At 35.2% G+C, this 19,782-nt stretch overlaps 1 protein-coding gene across 2 annotated transcripts in view; it reads right to left on the bottom strand.

Annotated features, from left to right (window-relative positions):
• The window catches only part of CDC123 (cell division cycle 123), a 58,221-nt gene that overhangs the window by 36,731 nt on the left and 1,708 nt on the right, over positions 1-19,782 (bottom strand). The window contains exons 2-6 of one of the 2 annotated variants that reach the window (XM_081298603.1): positions 15,745-15,816; positions 9,478-9,535; positions 9,175-9,207; positions 3,164-3,259; positions 667-773 (exon numbers count right to left, since the gene is read on the bottom strand). In XM_081298603.1, the coding sequence (XP_081154729.1) occupies positions 667-773; positions 3,164-3,259; positions 9,175-9,207; positions 9,478-9,535; positions 15,745-15,816 (366 nt within the window). The remainder of the gene's footprint in view (positions 1-666; positions 774-3,163; positions 3,260-9,174; positions 9,208-9,477; positions 9,536-15,744; positions 15,817-19,782) is intronic. The other variant, XM_081298604.1, reaches the window with a different exon arrangement.

Genomic DNA, 19,782 nt, shown 5'->3' on the forward strand with positions numbered 1-19,782 from the left:
TGAATCCAGGGCCTTATGCCTGAGAAGCAAGCACTCTACCAACAGAGCTATATCCCCAGCCCCACTGCAGAACTTTTTAGAAGAATTGGTCACACACATCATGCCACTGCTATTCAGGGACATATCATTAAGGTAACAAAAAATAATGAAGAATTAAGTATTTAAAGACATGCAAAGATGTCACTCTATGCTGGTAAGTGCAAATTTAGCCTACTAAGCAATATGAATTATAGGATACCATTTATATATATACAATTTATTATATAAATTTATATATATAAATAAATGCATAGACAGAACTCTGGAAGTATATAGAGCCAATTATAATGATTCATAAGTGCTTTTATATTTTCTGTTTTTGTTTAGCTACAGTTTCTAATTTTGCTTTTCTATGATAAACATATCAGTTTTATACAAGAAAAAAGAGTATTAAAATATTTAATATGCAAATACACAGAAAGTTCTTTATATTTAGGAAAATCCACTATATAAGTCATTACTGCAAAAGGAAAAGAAAGGTATGTTTTAATAGGTAATTTTGGGAACATAAAAGACTTTGAAATATAAAGCTGTTGTTTATAATAGTACTAGAACTATGGAGTTCTACCAATAGAAAAATCAGCACAAGTACTGAAATAACTGATACTGAGGGAATGAGATGCTTACGGTTGAGTGAAGTCACGAGTGATGAAATCAGAACTCTTGAAAAGTAGAAAGATGTCACTGAGGGTTTTACACTTCAGAGAACTATTCATTGCTATCCAGTATGCATCCTAAATAATAAAGCATATGTGATTTAGTACATATTCCATGTTACTTGCTCTAGTAAAAAAAGGTCTAGTAGATCTTAGCAATACTGTCAAATGTCAAATTATACTCCTTTACAAGGAAGAGCATGACCATTGCAGGACAGACCCTCAGTTACAACCACTGAGCTGGCTTGGTCCCCACATTTCCTCTTGGGGCCCAGGCACTTTCCAATGCTTTTCTTGCTGATGATGGAAGAAGGGGAAAATGAAATGTCAAAAGCACACTTCAATTGAAAGAGTAATATGGTAAAGAAATAGCCTGACCAGCTACTCTCCAAAAATAAAAGAGATCACTTCCCTTCTTCCTATCTCAAGAGTGACAGTCAAACATCAGAATTAAAATAATTAAGACCTTAAGTAATTAAGACCCATGTAAATCAAATCTAGGAAGGAAAGAGGGAAGATATTTGGAGCCATTACTCCTTTAAATGGTGAATGTCTCAAACACATCAAAAAAAGGAAGAAGAGCAGGCACACAGCTTAGTGGAACATGCCTAAAAGGTAATATTACAATTAAGTAATTTAAAAAACACTCCTCTCTTATAGATAGAACAGAAGTAGGAACACTGTATACTTTTGAGAAACAAATGATTGCAAAAAACTAAAAAGCTATTCTACATGGAAGAAAACACTGGTGTGTAGAAGAAACTCAATAAACAATAAAAAAATGAAAAAATAAATAACCACCACAAATAATTTTCCCATCTCAAGTGGAAAGTCTAAATTCAATTTAGTGGGAAAAAAATGATTAAAAAGATTGCTGTACAAATGAAAAATTGACTGTGAGAACTACAAATGAGGTCAATAATTTTGTATATTGTAATATAAGATATTGTAACTTCTTTACAATAACTTTGTGTGTGTGTGGGGGGGGGGGTACTAGGGATTGAACCCAGAAGGCCTTTCCCACAAAGTCACATCCCCAGACATTTTTATTTTTTAGCATCCTACTAAGTTTCTGAGACTGGCTTTGAACTTACAGTCCTCCTACCTCAGCTTCCCAAGCTTCTGGGATTACAGGTATATGTTACCACTGCACTCAGTCAATAAATATCTTTTTTAAAAATTTCTCCCATGAAAAAGATGATGAACTTCTGATTAAAAATAGTATATTGAACACACATTTAACTCCACTGAAATAAGTATGTACACAGCAAATTGTGCAGCTGAATAAACAAGGCAATTATCAACTCCAGGGAAGATAAAATATTGAATAAGAAAACATAAGTAATCATAGTATGGTATATACCAGATGTGTACATGTTTTTTGCATAATCACAGTAAATGAAAACACTGAATGCTGACCTAACCAAAATCAGATATAACTGTGAGGAGCATAATGAAACAGGAAGTAAAGGGGATAGGAGATGAAAGAGCTGAGTCTTCTAAGTAGGAAGCCAATAATAAATATCTAAAACTGAAAAGTCAGGAAAGAGAGATAAGTAACAAATGTACTAAAATATTTGAAAGTGGTTGCTCCAAGGAAGAGGAAACAAAGTAAAACAGGTATAGGACCTGCTGATTTTTGTGGCAAGATTCTGTATCTACTTAAAAATTTTAAACTGCATACAAATATAACTAATTATAAAGTAAAAATAAAAGTTAGATTAAATACGTTACTCATTTTATAATTAAAAGAGAAAGATACATGAGATGATTTTTGAAAATGCAAGTTAAGTCTTTAATTTCTTAAATGAGCTTTACTGGCATAAAATTATTTTCTAATGAATTAAAAAAAATAAGAGTATTTTTCCACAGATCTTAACTTCTACAAAAATCTTTTTAATAGAGTGTAAACATAAGAAAATACAAGTTGAGGGCTGGGGATGTGGCTCAAGCGGTAGCGCACTCGCCTGGCATGCGTGCGGCCCGGGTTCGATCCTCAGCACCACATACCAACAAAGATGTTGTGTCTGCCGAGAACTAAGAAATAAATATTAAAAATTCTCGCTCTCTCTCTCCTCTCTCACTCTCTCTTTAAAAAAAAAAAAAAAAAAAAAAAAAGAAAATACAAGTTGATTTCTCAAACCACTCTATTTCTACATCTTGTAGCATTCTGATTATTACTTTAAAATGAACAAAACTTTCTCTGTTAAATTGCTAAAGTTTTTTAAAGGGCAAAGAATGAACTTCCTCAGAATTCTAGAATAAGCAGCAACTTACGAGGTCTAAACTGTCTTTTTGACAGAATATATAGTATTTCACAAAACCAGTAACAGAGAAAAAATAATAAATTCCACACTATTTTCCCTAAAATTAGGAATATAATTAGTCTCTCTTTGAGGATATAAAATGAAATGAATAGCAAAGCAAAGACTATTCAAGCAATAAGAAATTTACTTATGTGTTCCTACCCTTGGGGCACTCCAGTTAAGCTTGGGAAAGACACTGCCACCTAGAGAATTGATAGCTTCCTGGACTTTAGTGGCAAACTCAGGAAATTCTGGTGCCTACAGAGAAAAAGAAGAAAGCATTAAGGCAAGTCAATATTACCACAGTGAACACAGAAAATATGATCAAAATCTCAGGGGTATACTCTATGGCATTAAAAACAGAATGCAGAATACAAACTACCATCCAAATTTCAGAACTCAATAAAATAAGTGATTAAATAATATTTACCAGAAAGAGAAATAAAATAACAAATTGCTCAAATGGCACTTTCCAAAACAATCAAAACCCACAAATTAAAAAACAAAACAAAGCAAAAAAAAAAAAAACCCACAAATCCAAAAAGATAAGAGTGGGCAACTGGAATTTAAGAAGAATGGTTCTTTCTGTATACCTACATAAAACAGGATTTATTAAGTGAAGTGACAGGAATGTCAATAGTATATATATTCCAGTTCTCAGAAATAACACCCCAAACTTAAAGGGCCAGATGCTTTTCCATCTGTAAAAGGTCTTTGAACATACCTCCAAAAGGCTTTATAAGAATGAAAAATAAATGATGTGGTAACCTGTATTTAAATACTGCTATTTCCAGACAAGTTTTAATGTAAGCAAAACTCAAAAGTCAGACCTTGGTCAAATTAAAATGTTCTTTGCTTTCTGGATGGTTCAAAAAATGCATATATATAAATAATGTATTCATTTCAACCAGGAAATTTAAAATTGAAATACTGTTGTTGAACAGGAATTTAAACTTGATTGCCAGTGTATCTGGCGTTGAACTTTCTCTTATTATCGCAGGAGCTCATGGATACAAACTAGATAAAAGGAACATTAAGAGAGGTGGAAGTGGAGGTTTCAGGAGGAACAGAACACAAAAATATTAACATAAATTCTCTACATAATCATTTAATTTCATTTATCCCTACACAGGGAGTTGCTGCCCCCTATTGGGCATCTGTAAATTCTGGGGAAAAAAATCCAGTAATTAACTTTCATATGGAAAAAAGTTAGACTAGATCTAGAATTAACTACATATTCTAAAACTAAATGAAATGGTTAGTGTGGATCCCCAAGTTTAGCCTAGCCATGAGAGAAAAGAAATTGACAGATAAGACTCTGTAAACAAACCTGCTGCAGTCTGGCTGGGCACAAATCACCCAGCCGCCACAAAGCACTTGTATGTTCAAACAGGAAACTTTATTGCCTGAACTCCAACAGCACTCCAGGCACACTCCCCAGGAACTCTCCCGAGAATGCCACCCACGTGGCCCCTCTCCGGCACACCACCCCAACCGGAACTCCCTCCACTGGAACTTCTCCAACCAATCGAACTCCCCAGGAACTCCCCGGAAAGAACTCCAAAGGCAGACAGCAGGGGTCTGTATACAATTGAATCAATCCAGCATCATCTTAATGGCTGCCTCTCAACCATTACTTCTGGCAAAATGCCAGGGGCCATTCCGACTCGGCTGTGGCTCTCAACACAGACCAAAGAAATAATTTTTTTAATGGTTATATGTCTCCAAATGAGAAACATTTTGTTTTTGTTGTTTAATGCTAGGGATCAAACCCAGGGCCTTGCACATGCTAGGCTAGTACTTTACCACTAGGCTATACCCCCAGCCCTAGAAAGAAATTTAAGCAAAAGGCTAATAAGTAGAGAAGAGAGAGCTTAAGGCCCAATTAAGCTATCTTTTTGCTACAGGTAAATCTGATCTCTAGACTGTTAACAACAATATCTTTTAATTACTTGATAGACTGTCTCCACATCTAATTTCCATTAGACTACTTCTTCAGCTTAGAATCATAAAATTAAAGTAGTATAGAGAGGCTTTTGAAGCCTCTCTAAATCAAGGGTCCTTTATTTTCTACTTAACTCTCCCCATCAAAAGGAATTATGGTTTATGTCAAGCCAATAATTTGAAGCTGCTATAGTCTGGCTCCCCTACATCTTTAGTAATAAAAACCAATTATCCAAGATCTGCATTAACAATATTTCCTATAAGTGGAATAGTTACACAAATTTTACAACATGAAGACATTCAACTTTCAAAGACAAAATAATTTAATTTTCCTATCCCATGAAACTTGACATCTAAGGATTGCTTTATATTTATGTATTGCATTTTAAAGGATGTGATCATTTCCCTCAAATCCTCAAAATTATTCAACTTGAGAAAATTCTATCAAAAGGATTCTAAACAAATATAAATTATAAAAAGCATATGTATAACAGACCATCTGGATTGTCAGATTCTAGCTATGTCCATGAGCTATTTTACAACTTGATAATAGGTAACTGATAATAATGTGAGCTTATTCTTACGTTTATGAAATTTCTATTTTGTCTGGAAGAAATTCAAGTGTCTTCTTTCCCACTCTGAAGGGAGGCAAAACCAGTTTTGCCTCATTTAAATGTTCATTTTGATATTCTTGATCTATAAATATGTCTTTGGGTTCTCTTTTAAAATAGTGTTAACATCTGTCTGGCTCCCCCATAAATTAAGTGAAATCTTTAAAATGTGTTACAGAGTTTATATCTGTATTGAAATCATGATTTCACTTTTCTGAAAATCGTCTAAAAAAAGACTTAATTAATAGGATTTTTAAAAAATACACAGCTCAAATGGTCCTTTTTCTTGCGGGGGAGGGGGGGCGACTAAGGATTGAACCCAGGTCTTGACCCATTAGGCTAGTGCTTTACTGTTGAACTACATTGCTAGTCTTCAATTAGCCAATTTTAAACATTCATGACATGTTATTTGCCTGGGGGAAATTCCCACTGAAGTGGGATAAACTCTACATTCTTCATCTGATATCCCTGGACTTTCTAAAACCATATTCATCCTAAATATCCCATAGGCAACTATCATTAGAAAATTAGGGTGAATTCTTCCATATTTATGACTTTATACTTACAATATATGTGCTTTTCTATAAAATGTGGCATTTAAAGTTTTTACATATGCTACTTTTAGCTATTTAATATTTTTGGTACCTTGGGATTGAACCCAGGATGCACTCTACCAACTTATGTTTTTATATTCACTATTGTGTTTTTGATCTCGATTTTTCCCATTTTTAACTGACTGCTTTACCTATACCAATGGACAACTCACCAGTCAACAATACTTTGGATTTTCCAACTCTATGTTCTGGCTCAAATTTTTCCTCTACTAAGAGTGTTCTACCATGAATGTTCCCCCTGCCAAACTCCATCTAATTCAACCCAACCACTTTTAAATATCATTAAATTTTTATTTTTAAATAATTTCAGACTCTCAGAAATATCATAAGTGTACCAAGAGCGTCTATCTACTCTTCACCCAGACTCCCCATTTTACGACATCCTCTTTATCATCCCATCTCCTATCTATAAATGTATCTATTTGTTTACATATACATACATATAACAGACATTTTCCCTACACTATTTTAGAGTAAACTGCAGTCAGTAAGCTCACTTTGTTGGGTGTTAGCACTGTCATGAGGGAGGGAAATTTCCCCCTTACTTATTTAATTTAATCACTGATTTATGTCAGTATGGGATCTTATATTCTTATTTTAGTCAATGGGTTATAATCTATCCCTATTTGTTATGATGCACAACTTTTTAGCCAGTGGGGGGCCATTCAAGCTGGCTTCTGAGATCTTTTTGTCATGTTCCCATCATTCTTTAAGCATTTCCTTAGTTTTTTGTATAACAAGGTACTATGGGCTCACTTTCACTCCCCTAACCTCAGTCCTCAATTTCTTTAAGAAGCTTCAATTCCTTGAGTGGAGAATGGTATTTAGAAACCAATATCAGAGCAGAAAGTGTGCTCACTGCTCTCATGATATATGTCACTGCTTCTACAACTTATTGCTCAAATTAGTGGGCAGAGTTTGAAAAATATACAAACATACACCCATGCACAATGCTTTGGTTTGAATGTTTGCGTCACTCCAAAATTCATGTTATGACTTAATCCCCCCCCACTGTGGTGATATTAGGAGGTAGGGCCTTTAATCAATGCCCTCATAAAAGAGGCTTTAGAGAGCTACCTAGCTCTTCCATCTCTTCCTCCTTGTATCATGTAAGGATGTAGCAACAAGGTCTGGGAGCAAACAGCAAAGAGCAAGCCCTCGCCTGACACTATATCGGCTAGTGCCTTGATCTTGGACTTCCTAGTCTCTTTAACTATGAGAAGTAAATTTCTATTATTTCTAAATTACTTAGTCTAAGGTATTATGTTATAGCAGCAGGAACAGACTCAGTCAAATACATACACTTGTATTATTAATTTCCATATTACCCATCCATTCATAATATTTTAAATGAGTTGAGGGGATGGGGATGTGGCTCAAGCGGTAGCGCGCTTGCCTGGCATGCGTGCAGCCTGGGTTCGATCCTCAGCACCACATACAAACAAAGATGTTGTGTCCGCTGAAAACTAAAAAATAAATATTAAAAAACTCTCTCTCTCTCTCTCTTTCTCTCACTCTCTCTTTAAAAAAAAAATTAAATAAGTTGATACTGATCCTTACTCTTTTTAAGGTCCAGGTTAAATACTGTTTATTCTTTTAAGTACTTCTGTATATCCTTTATAATGGTTCAAGCCAACATCCCTGCCATCTACCCCCTATATCATTTTTCCCCACTGGTTTATACACTCTCTAATAGCAGAAGTCAAATCATATTCATCTTTGATTATCATGCATAAAAGGAGAGTGAATCAAATGGCATCCAGAGTAAATAAAACACAAACTTCTATTTCTACATCTGGCATGCTAAACTTCTGCTGCTGAAAGGAATATGACAGTTTTAAATATATTCACTTTTTTTCTGCATCTGAACACCATATATCTCTTTCATTAAGCAGAAGTATCTTCTTATTTACAGTTGTATTGCAATGTATTCTGTTTATTTATAAGGAATTTTATAAAAAAGCCCTTCTCCTTCTCCTTCTTCTTCTTTTCTTTACTAATCTTTAAAAAATACTCTTAAAAAAGTATTTTCATGGAGCTGGGGTTGTGGCTTAGTGGGAGAGTGCTTGCCTAGCACTTGTAAGGCCCTGGGTTCGATCCTCAGCACCACATAAAAATAAATTTAAAAAAAAAAAGGTATAAAAAATATATATTTTTTTAGCCAGGCACAGTGGCGCACACCTATAATCCCAATGGCTCAGGAGGCTGAGGCAGGAGGATCACAAGTTCAAAGCCAGCCTCAGCAAAAGCAAGGTGCTAAGCAACTCAGTAAAACCCTGTCTCTAAATTAAATAAAATACAAAATAGGGCCGGGGATGTGGCTCAGTGGTCAAGTGACCTTAAGTTCAATCCCTGGTACCTAAAAAAATTTTTTTCATAAAAATATTTTAAGTTGAATTTTTTTTAACCCCAATTTTATTTATTTATTTTTATGTGGTGCTGAGGATCGAACCCAGGACCTTGCACGTGTAAGGCAAGCAGTCTACCATGGAGCCACAACCCCAGCCCTTAAGTTGACTTTTATAACAGCATTTTTATCCCAAAAGACTATATAATATGCTTGATCAACTTCTACAATTTTATATAAAACTTGGGTTGAACTCACATACTTCATTCACTTGAAATAAATTATATTTATGACATTTAAATATACTTGAATAAATAAATATAGATTTTTCACTTTAATGCCCAGCAATATGGGAAGCTCAGTGTATGCCTGGCTTAATTCCTTCTTTCAGAGTGTAACAGAAACAAGTCAGAGCATCAAATAATGCACTTTAAATATTTCCTTTGTAATCAAACAGAAAAAGTGGGCAAGCCATGTTTGCCTATTCAAAAATGATTCAAATTATTTTTCAGAATAATAAATAATAGCCCACAGACAACAAGGTATTTGAAGTGGTAAGTACATGGGAATTTGGAGAGCTGTACACTTCAACCATGAGGTAACTCTTAGGTGACAGTATGAGACTGTGTCCCCATGCTGGTGCTGCTTTGCTCTTACCGTAAGCGTGGCTGTGTTCTCATCATCTGACCACTACATGGATAAAAGGACAGGAAAACAAACAACATTAAGTTTAAATACTATAACAGGATCCCAAAGGCAGTGCTCCATCTAAACATGATACATAAACAGAAGACATCTTTCCCCAAACATAAGTATATGTAAAAATGGACATCAAAAGTAAGATTTTTGTGTAATTTCTCACTTTATCAAATGTAAGGGAAGACCTAAACATCAAAACCACTTTAGGGGCCATTTAAACTAAAATAGTCTACAGAACAGATTATTTTATTTTCTACCAACCTGTATTTCTTCTGCTTCATCATCACTGTCTGGCTGAGAGCGAGTTGGTGGATCTTCCCTAAAAAAACAGAAAGAAAAAAATTATGCAAAGAAAACCTCTGGTACCAAGTAGCCATATTCTCAAGCATGTTAAGCTTATGTAAAACAAAACAATAGATAGCCTTTGAAGTAGAGAACAAACATAAGGAAAAGTGCACTTACTGAGACAAAAGCTAATAAAAACAATATGTAATTAATGAGAGTATACTACCAATAAGAGATGACAGAATAAAACCTTCCTACTTTTCTCTCAGAAATCACCAAAAATAAGGGAAATTTTAAGAACCCTATGTCTGATAATAAGAATCATCTAGGACTCTGCACCCCAATATATGAGAAAGTGCTGCCAAAGACAGGGAAGACACAGGAAATAAACATGTGAAGAGCTGCCCACACTATTGACAGCCACCCCTGAGAGCAAAACCAACATCCTTCCTATGTACCATGAAAACTGAGCATGTGGGCTGGTGTCAAGAGTTACTCTGGATCAAGACTGGACCACTGAAAAAGGTGAGAAATAGAAAGAAATACTCAGGCATATTACCTGTGAAGAATCCGGCAAGCAAAGCAGGGTGTTGGAAAATGCCATTCAGTAGCTAGTCCTCACTGTCTAGTGGAGAAACAAAGGCTGAAAGAACTCAGAGGGAATATTCACAACACTGCACTGCCACTCCTCAACACCCAACTGCAGACAACAAGCCTAGGAGAATTCACGTTATGGGGGGGAAATCAATAAGAAAAGCCCAGGATCTATGCAAAGGCTATATGAGAAAAAAGAAGCGGGAAGCTTTTGGTCAAAAATGTGCATTTACCTCTATGTTCCCTCTTAAAATGCTACTAAAATGAAAGGAAAGATCCAAGGACAAAGATGACCAAAATAACAACTATAGAAGAAAAATGGCATGAAAAGTTTTGAACTCAGAAGACCACCAGAGGGATTACCCACGAACAGCAGGTGAGAACTTATAGATACTGTGGAAGATGGGAAGGAAGCTCTGTGCTAAACACAAGGTGAATTTGGGGCAAAAGCCATCTAAGGAGGAATAGGACATACCTAACCTTCCTTACCTTGAACACTCTAGCCACTAATCCTCTTTAACCCTTTTGGTAAACATTTTTTCTCTGGAGAAAAATATAAACTAAAGAGTGAAAGGATTCAGACACATAATGGCCCAAATGATCACAGGAGTTATGTGAAAGTCATACTTCACAATGCCACCTCTAGTCCCCTTCCTCTCACCCTATTTCAGGAACAAAGAAGGATTAAAGGATTATTCTCTGTAGGAACTGAATAGCCCTACAGCAAAGACCTACAGATACTACCATCTGGGAATCTCCCAACAATACTGGCTGGCTACTGGCACATTTGTGTCCCACCTAGGTACACAAAGTTTGCAAATGTTTGTGCAAGGGTGTGTCCTCTACTCTTATGTAAGAATATAGGCCTCAAAGAAATGGAAAACTGAAGATAAGCTCTAAGACAAAAAATGCTTTCAAAAAAGGAGAGGAAAAATGTATATACACAGAAGAAAAAAGACAACAAAGGAACCGGATAAAAATATTTTTAAAAAGCATTATTAATCCCCAAACATAAAAGACATCACATCCAGGAAAGAAGAAAAGGAGGAGGAAGAAGAAAAAGAGGAGGAGGAGGAGGAGGAGGAAGAAAAGAAAGAGAAAGAGAGAGAGAGAAAGAAAGAAAGAAAGAAAGAAAGAGAGAGAGAGAGAGAGACTGAACTGAGAGCTGGGGTTGTGGCTCAGTGGTAGAGTGCTTGTGCGGCACTGGGTTCAATTCTCAACACCACATATAAATAATTTTTTTTAAAAAATGAAGATCCATTGACAACTAAAAATATATATTAAGAAAAGACAGAACTTATAGAAAATGAAAACGTGATAGCTAAAATTTTTAATTCAACAGATTGAAAGGAAAAGTCACAAAAACTACCCAGAAAGGAAAACAAAGTAGGCAAAAAGACAATAGAAAAGAATTAATAAAATTCAAAGGAATTAAACAAACAGTCTTAACACCTAAACAACAGCAGTTCCAGACAGAAGACTGAGAAAATTATCAACGACAAAATATTTTTTAATGTCCCCAAAATGGAAAACATGTCTCTATAATTAAAGAGTCTACTAGGTACATAGCACTATGAAGGAAAAGAAAAACAAATGTATAAAAATAGCCACAGTAGTTCTGTCCACCCCTTTTTATGTGCCCCTTTGCAGGGTGACTTTGCTCCTCTTCCCATCAACAAATAGCCTTTATTTTTCCATCCCTAGAGGATAGTGGGCTATACTTTCAAAATCAGAGTGTGATTTTCTGCCTAAAATCCCATATTAAGCAAAAACTCCTAAGCACCAAAATCAAGTATAAGAGTAGAATAAAATTTTCTTCAGACATGCAACAGTCAAAAGCTGTTCCTTCTATGCATTCTAGAGCATGTACTTCAATAACATGAATAAACTAAGATAAACAAAAATATGGCATCCAAAGAAAAATCCAGAAAATCCAACTCTCAAGAGAAATTCAAAGCTGACAACTGTATACCAGATCTGAGGAACTATCAGCTCAACCTGGACCAGGAAGATACAGTGAGATTTCCATGAAAAGAAAAACAGAACTGCCAGATTTGGAACTGTCCTTGAGGATTTAGAAAAACAGCTAATAGGCTGTTTTTGTTTATTAGAACATTTGCAAAATATCAGTGATAGACACGTAGAAAATGAAGCAAAATTTGAAAACATGATTATTAGTTTCAGGGGAAACAGTTATTTTTAAAAGAAAAGGTAATCATAACATATAATGTAGCTCAGTAATCAACAGTTATGACTGTAAACACTGACTAGTCATGAGGGAGATGAAAAAGGGTGGAAGAGAGCTAAATCTCCAAAGGTGATCACAGAGAATAAAGAAATAATACTGAAGTTGGAGATTAGATTAAGGACTAATAGTGTAAGTACATTAAGATATATGAAGTGGCAAAGAATGAATCTGTTTATATTTGTTCAGGCTATACTATGTATCTTCCAAGTGGAAGCAGTCTTTAGAAAAGCACACTCTGGTTTATCAATTAATCTGTTGCAATTTTGGCTAATGTGTGTCAGTCCTTCCAAATTTTAATCATTTCTTTATAATCCTAAAGAGTTTAGTTTCCATATCTATAAGCTGAGAACCTGATTCTATAGTTGGTGGTAATAGTAACACACTGTCAATTGTGAATCCCTACCCAAGGAGCTAGCCTTTCTTTCTTAGACCTCTCATTAAATGCCATATCACGTTGTTCAATGTGACATTAACATGGTTTACTAACCTTTTATAACATAAAAGGTACCCAACAAACTTGAAAATGTGCTTCATTACTCTAAAAATCACATTTTTTTAAGTATAACAGAACATATTTTAAAATATATTTGTAATCAGTGTATCATAGTTCTACTTATTGCAATGCCACTGTAGAAGATACAACCTAAAATTTCTTCATAGTAGAATGTGGCAACATTTTCAAATTGCAAGTTTATTAGGCTTGGCTTTCTAAGGTAACCCTCAAATACTGAGGTGTGAACTGGTAAAAATATGATGCTAGTATTTAGGATTCTGTATTTTCTCTATTATATCTTACACAGAACTAGTTTGTAAGAACACTGGCTCTGGGTCACAAAGATAGTTTAAAATTTAGTTACTTTACCTTTTGTCAAAAGCTCTCTCCCAGTTCCAGCCACACAACACTCTCCTAGTCAAGAGCCTATATTCATGTTGTTCCTTTTGCCAGAAAAAGTCTTTCTTCCCACCTTCAACTGACTGACTTCCTTCTCTGTGGGAAGCCATTCTAACATGTGATTGGGTGACTCCCATTAAGGGCCTGAGGCGCTTTGGCTGTGTAGAAGCTTTCCCGACCCTTTCCTGATGAGAGAGCCCATCCGTGTGGGGGTGTGCCTGACCACTGACCCCGGGGACCCAATCACTGACCCTGACCTTGGAGTGCAGCCCCCCCTCAACCTTCATTGGATGGAATTCTCCCCTGAATCTCTTGTTTCCCAAATAAAAGGCTACTCCCAGGCGTGTTCGCTCTCTCTCTCTCCTGCTAGCCCTGAGTAATCCTCGCTGCCCTGCTGGCCGGCTAGAGGTGGGAACCAGAGAGGAGAGCCGTCTCGGACCTAGCAATATAAATAAGGTACTGTCTGTGTGTTTTATTTCGATCTCTTCTAACTAACTTTATGCCTAGAACCTCATTAATGAAACCACTGTGCAGGCCGCGTGGTAGACTTCTCCCAATCTCCACATCTCAGAGGCTCAAAAGTTACTTCTTTAAGACACTCCTTGACCCTCCCCACAATATTCAGCCTGCCCACCAACTTAATGTCAGGACCTGTCCCATCTCCTTCATAGCATTTATCCCAATTTTCACACATATATTTACTTGTATGCTTGTTTAATACTTGTACCCAGTAAGATTAATGATGACAAGGGCAGTGAATATTTCTTAAGAACATAAAATATACTGGACACTGGGCTGAACATTTTACACATTACTGTTTTTTATCCTTATAACACCCCAATGTACTAAGTTCTGCACTATCATTTACCCCATTTACAGACAAGAACCTGAGATACAGTGAACTACAAAACAACAGAGATGATCCAACCCTAGGCAACTGGACTTAAGAGTTAGCACTTATGCCATTTTGACTCCCACAAAATATGAAGCTGAACTGTCAACTCCAAAAGGACAGGTTCTGTATGTGATCTGTGCATTAGTGTACAGCATGGCACAGCCCTGTGTACTGGGAGCACTGTTAATGGTATTTAACATCCTGCTTTCCTACAACAGCAGCCCATGCAAACATCTGGCCAATGAAAGTCAATACAGGAGCTCTTTGGTAGTTTACAGTACTAAAACTTATAAAGTATCTTCTAATATTAGGAGTCATATTATTTATACTGCAGTCTCATTTATATAATTTTATTAAATATGCAATATTTGGGAATAATAAAATGTCTGTGAATATCCCAAAATTGAGACTTGTCCATTTTTTTCTACCATTTTCTTTTCTTCTAATTATTCCAAGTTAATGATATTAACAATTTTCAGGTTATTAAAGGGCTAAAAATGTACCCAAAAAAGTCCAGAACTATAATCCAGAAAAATACACTAGAAATCCATCAAGCAAATATATGGGGTCAAGTTAGTTGTTACTGAAAATAAACATAACTCTAAACATATGTCTAAGGTTCATTCATTCAACAAATGTTTATCAAACACATCCTATGTTCTAGGGACTGTTCCCAGAGCTGGGTGAACAACTGCTCAAGTCCCTGGTCTCATCAAACTTCATTCAAGGAGAACAACTAAGGGAATTATGTAAGGTAAAAGTAAGTATCATCAGAAAATAAAGGCAGTTTCAGGGGATACAGAGTGACATACCAGCAAGGGTTACTATTAGGCCATTTTAGAAAGGATAAGGAGAGTGGGACACATACATGACATGACTTCTAAGTACAGGTTTAAATGAAAACACAAGAACTTCACTAAACTCTAAGATTCTCAAACTTTCTCAAGTCTGTACTAAAAAGACTGAAATATAATCATTTTCCTCTACCCAGTAATAAAGGAACTACCTGAATAGATTCTAGAAGATAGGGGAGGGGCCATGATGGATCAACTGTGGGGAATAAAATGTTAAGGATGTTAAGGATAAATCCTCGGAAAGCTTTCTGCTTGCAAGGAACAATAAATTTTTTTAAAAAATATTTATTTTTTAGTTGTAGTTGGACACAATACCTTTATTTTTATTTATTTATTTTATGTGGTGCTGAGGATCGAACCCAGGGTCTCGCACGTGTGAGGCAAGTACTCTACCGCTGAGCCACAACCCCAGCCTGAACAATGAATCTTAAAAACTAAAGGATCTTAAAAGGGTAATTACGTGCCCTATTACCTAGCCTGCTACATTTAGAAGGAAAAGGTACCATCTTATCCCTTCTCTACAGCAAGTGAAAGGAACTGCACAATTTCACAACTAGTTATTATTAGTAAGGGAAGTACTCAATTTTCATTGAAAGGAATATGGGACAAAAATCGGCACATAATTTTAGCTAGAAAAAAAAAAGGAGCTAAAATGAGAGAATAGTGCCAAGCTAATTTATTCATTTTATACATAAGTGTTGAAATTTAATCACATTATTCTTTATAATAAAGTTTAAAGAATTCTTTCTCATATACTTACCTTCCTGAAACCACCAGAGTTCCATCATCAAGTAAATAATCCTTTACATTCTGAGGAAGTGGAAGGATGACACTGGGGGAAGAAAAAAAAGTACGCCAAAAAAGGCATCATTTTAATGACCCAGGTCATTTTTTTCCTTTTTTTTTTTTGGGGGGGGGGGGAGGGTAGGCAAGCACTCTACCACTGAGTAACATCCCAGCCCATTTTTTAAAATTTAATTTCAAGACAGGGTTTTGTTGAGTTGCCCAGGCTGGCCTTGAACTTCCTTTTTTTTTAATTGGTGCATCATAATTATACATAACAGAGGAATTCATTGTTGGCCTCAAACTTTCAATCCTTTGTCTCCCAAGCAGCTGAAATTATAGGCATGCATCACTGTATCCCACCACACTTGCTTAATTTTTGAATTATCTGTTCCCTTTATATTAATATAGAGTAGAATATGTTAATGGTGTACATTTGATGGCAGCAAACCAGGATTAGTATAATATGAACAAACATGACATTTCATATAATTATCACAACCATGTTTGTGGCAGAAAAACAAAAACAGATCCAAAGAAACAAATGGAAGTCACAATATGAAAGTAACAAGCTCAAAAGAATTCTCAGTGAGCACAAGGATTCTGTCTTTAAGAAATCTAAGACCAGCAGGTATTTGAACCAACACAGAAAATGCAGGGAGGAAAAAAAAAAAAAAAAAAAACAGAACATTAACTAAACACCTCTAAGACACACAGCAGCAGCAGACTCAAGATCTGGAATCCACTGTTTGATGGGAAATTAACACATTAAGGGCTAAGAATTCATGATCTGTTTGGATTTGTTTTGGTGGCATTCTATTCAACTGATCACCAGAGATATAAAGTTGCTTACTGAGTACATGTTAGCTTAATTTGTTTCAGTTAATCATAATTAAAGATGGCAAAGTCACATTTGAAGTCATTTAACAACTTATGGGATAATTTGTTTTTTACAATGAAGTAAAAAATCATCAAAAATTTCTTCCAGATTCCTAAAAGTAATGCTATTACTGCATTTTGATTTTGAGATGTATATTTTCTAAGAATTGAAAAAGATTATAGCCTGCTTTAAAAGAGTCAGCAGAACATCAGTGACTTATAATATGCCTCATTTATTTACTGAACAAGTTTTTGACACATTACAAATAGTTTATATACAAAGAAAAGATTATTTAAGTGCTAATTTGATTTTAAAAATCAATATTTTATTCAGCAAAGTTATAATTTCAAATTCAAAAGCCTAGTTTGTCCTCAGACTTCTTAAGTTCAACTAACAAATCTTATTATTCTGTTTGTAAATCTACTAAATTTTAACCAATTCCAATGAACCTTTGTGATTTAAAGTCTCTTTAAGGATTCAAATCCCAGCAGGAGGATTGCAAGTTCAAAGTCATCCTCTGAAATTTAGCAAGGCCCTAATCAATTTAGCAAGACCTTGTCTCAAAATAAAAATAAAAAAGTTGGGGATGTGGCTCAGTGGTTAAGTGCCCCTGGGTTTAATCCATAGTATATCTACTACTACTATATCATCATCATCATCACCATCATCATCAATAAAATAATTTAAACTACATTTAATTTAAAAATCTACTTAAGTGTCCACTTGAACATTTGTTGTCTGATTACAAATAAACCTTGCCAAATATTTAATCTTATAAAGCTGAGCAACAAAAACTATAAAAATATGGTGAATCTCAAATGTTCTCACAAACATTCTAATACTATTCAAAACTTGAAATTTTTCCTTAAATATGTTAATTTATCAATTCTAAAGCAATTACATAACTTCAATTGTAACCACAAGGCTAATCTCTTATGAACATACTAGTTACCCTCAAAATGGCAAAGCCCTAAATATACTAAAGAAATTTAATAGGAAAAAATAAATAAAACCATTAAATGTAAATTATTTCATCACCTCCATACTTAATTCTTATTCTTCCTGGGGCTAAAGATATTCACTAAAGAATTAATATCATCCCAATAGAATAAGAGATGACCTTTCCAGAGAATTTGAAGTTTACCTTCCCGGGCTTTAAAGACTGAAAGAAGTTGGCAGGATGTGAATTCTTAGACATCCAGAGTGATTTTTCTCATTGTGAGAAAACTTGATTCCAGAGTCCACATCCTTGTTTAACAAGTTATACTAACTAAGTTTGAAGTACATCAGTACTGTTCCTCTAGGTTTCATCTTACCTTGATTGGATTCCAAACATTTGTATTCTATTTGATTCAATTCTGAATTTTTTGCATACTCTTCCTATTCATCAGGTCTACAACTCTTATTCATATGAACTAATATGGAGTTGGAGTCTGCATAGTTGTCAAGAATTACCTAGTTCCACAGCCACACTATGAAGTTCATCCTAAATGACATTACCTTGCATCTATGTTATGTAAATCAACAGATTCCTTTAAGAACTCAAAGCCTCTGACATGAAAAAGACAGAAAAGCGGGGTGGGGATCACAGTTAAATGTAAGTGCTGAACTGAATGCAGATGCTTCACATGCTATCAAATACAGAAGGAAAAGGAAATGTGCCTGAAAGCCTCAGCCATAAACAAATCATTGCCAAGGAAGCTTTTACTCAGAGCCCATGTGACCTTCAAAGGAAGCTGCTATGCAGGTGAGTATCCAGTGAGGCCTGATGGAAATCAAATAATTAAATGACAGGCAAGTTACTTCTAATGGAATTTAAGAGGTAGAAAAGGCTCTTTATAAGATTAATATAATCTTTATGTTTTAGGGGGAAAAAATACACTTAGAAAGGAAAAGTAGCTGGAGGACCAAAATTCACCTAGCTAATTATTGTCAAGTCTGAGTCAAAGTCCTAGAACTTTCCAAAAAAATGAACCTGCATAATCATCTCTGTATCATAAATTAATAAACAAAAAATAAAATGCTGAGTCAATAACCAGAGTAAGGTCTTTCAGCATTAACGCTGGCAATGGCCACCACACACCTCCACTGGATTGGCTTGGATTGTGTAGGGGTACCCTGCAATCCGTGCAGTTCCAATGATACCACTAGAACTAAATAGACTGAAGAAATGGGTTTAAAGACAGAGTAAATGGTTATAGGCAACATGCCTTAGTTGTGGACTGTTAGGTAATATCAGACAATCCCATTTGTTGGTTTATTTCTCTTACATTCTTGGCATCATATAAATGGTACATGTTTTAAGTGAAATAAAATTATTTTGCTTCAACGAGGCATTTATTAAATAAAAAATGCAATAAGCAACACTTTTGTATGTTTACAATGTACCAGGAAGAGTAACAAGTATTGTAAATATTTTCTCATTTAATGCCCATGACAATCCTATTATTTTCTCAATTTTCCAAAGGAAGTTTAGGGAGATAAATAATTAGCTAAAGATGCTGATGAAACCAAAATTCAAAGCAGACAGATGGCTCTAACTTCAGAGTCCATTTCTTAATCATATGCTTTTACATCTTAAGACAAAGAGAAACTATGCTAGAGGCTATACAAGACAGGTGTAGAGAAAAAAAAATGTTAGTTTGTCAAGGGCTCAGTGGTAGAGTGCTTGCTTAGACATGCAAGGCCCTGGACTCTATCTCCAACACTGCAAAAAAAAAAAAAAAAAAAAAAAGAGAGAGAGAGAGAGAGAGAAGAACATTCAATGCAAAATGTCTGACAAGTTCATGAATGTACCTTCTATTGTGCCAACACAAAAGAAATAGCCTAACATCATCTCAGACCCAAAGCCCAACTTTGAATTATGCAAATTAATGAAGGACTGGAATATCAGGAAGATAATAGGATGTAATATCTGCTACTGCTGCTGCTGGGGGGTTTCCTCCTTGTTTTGGTGTGATTTCAGCTGTCATGAAATGCAAGGATTATCTTCCTTTTGCTACTCTCAATTCCACTGCACCATGAATAACTAGGAGCAGTATATATATTAGTTATAGTTGGACACAATACCTTTGTTTTATTTATTTATTTTTATGTGGTGCTGAGGATCGAACTCAGGGCATCACACACACTAGG

Source organism: Spermophilus citellus (assembly GCF_964194105.1).
Source record: "Spermophilus citellus genome assembly, chromosome: 6".
NCBI classification, from domain to species: Eukaryota; Metazoa; Chordata; class Mammalia; order Rodentia; family Sciuridae; genus Spermophilus; species Spermophilus citellus.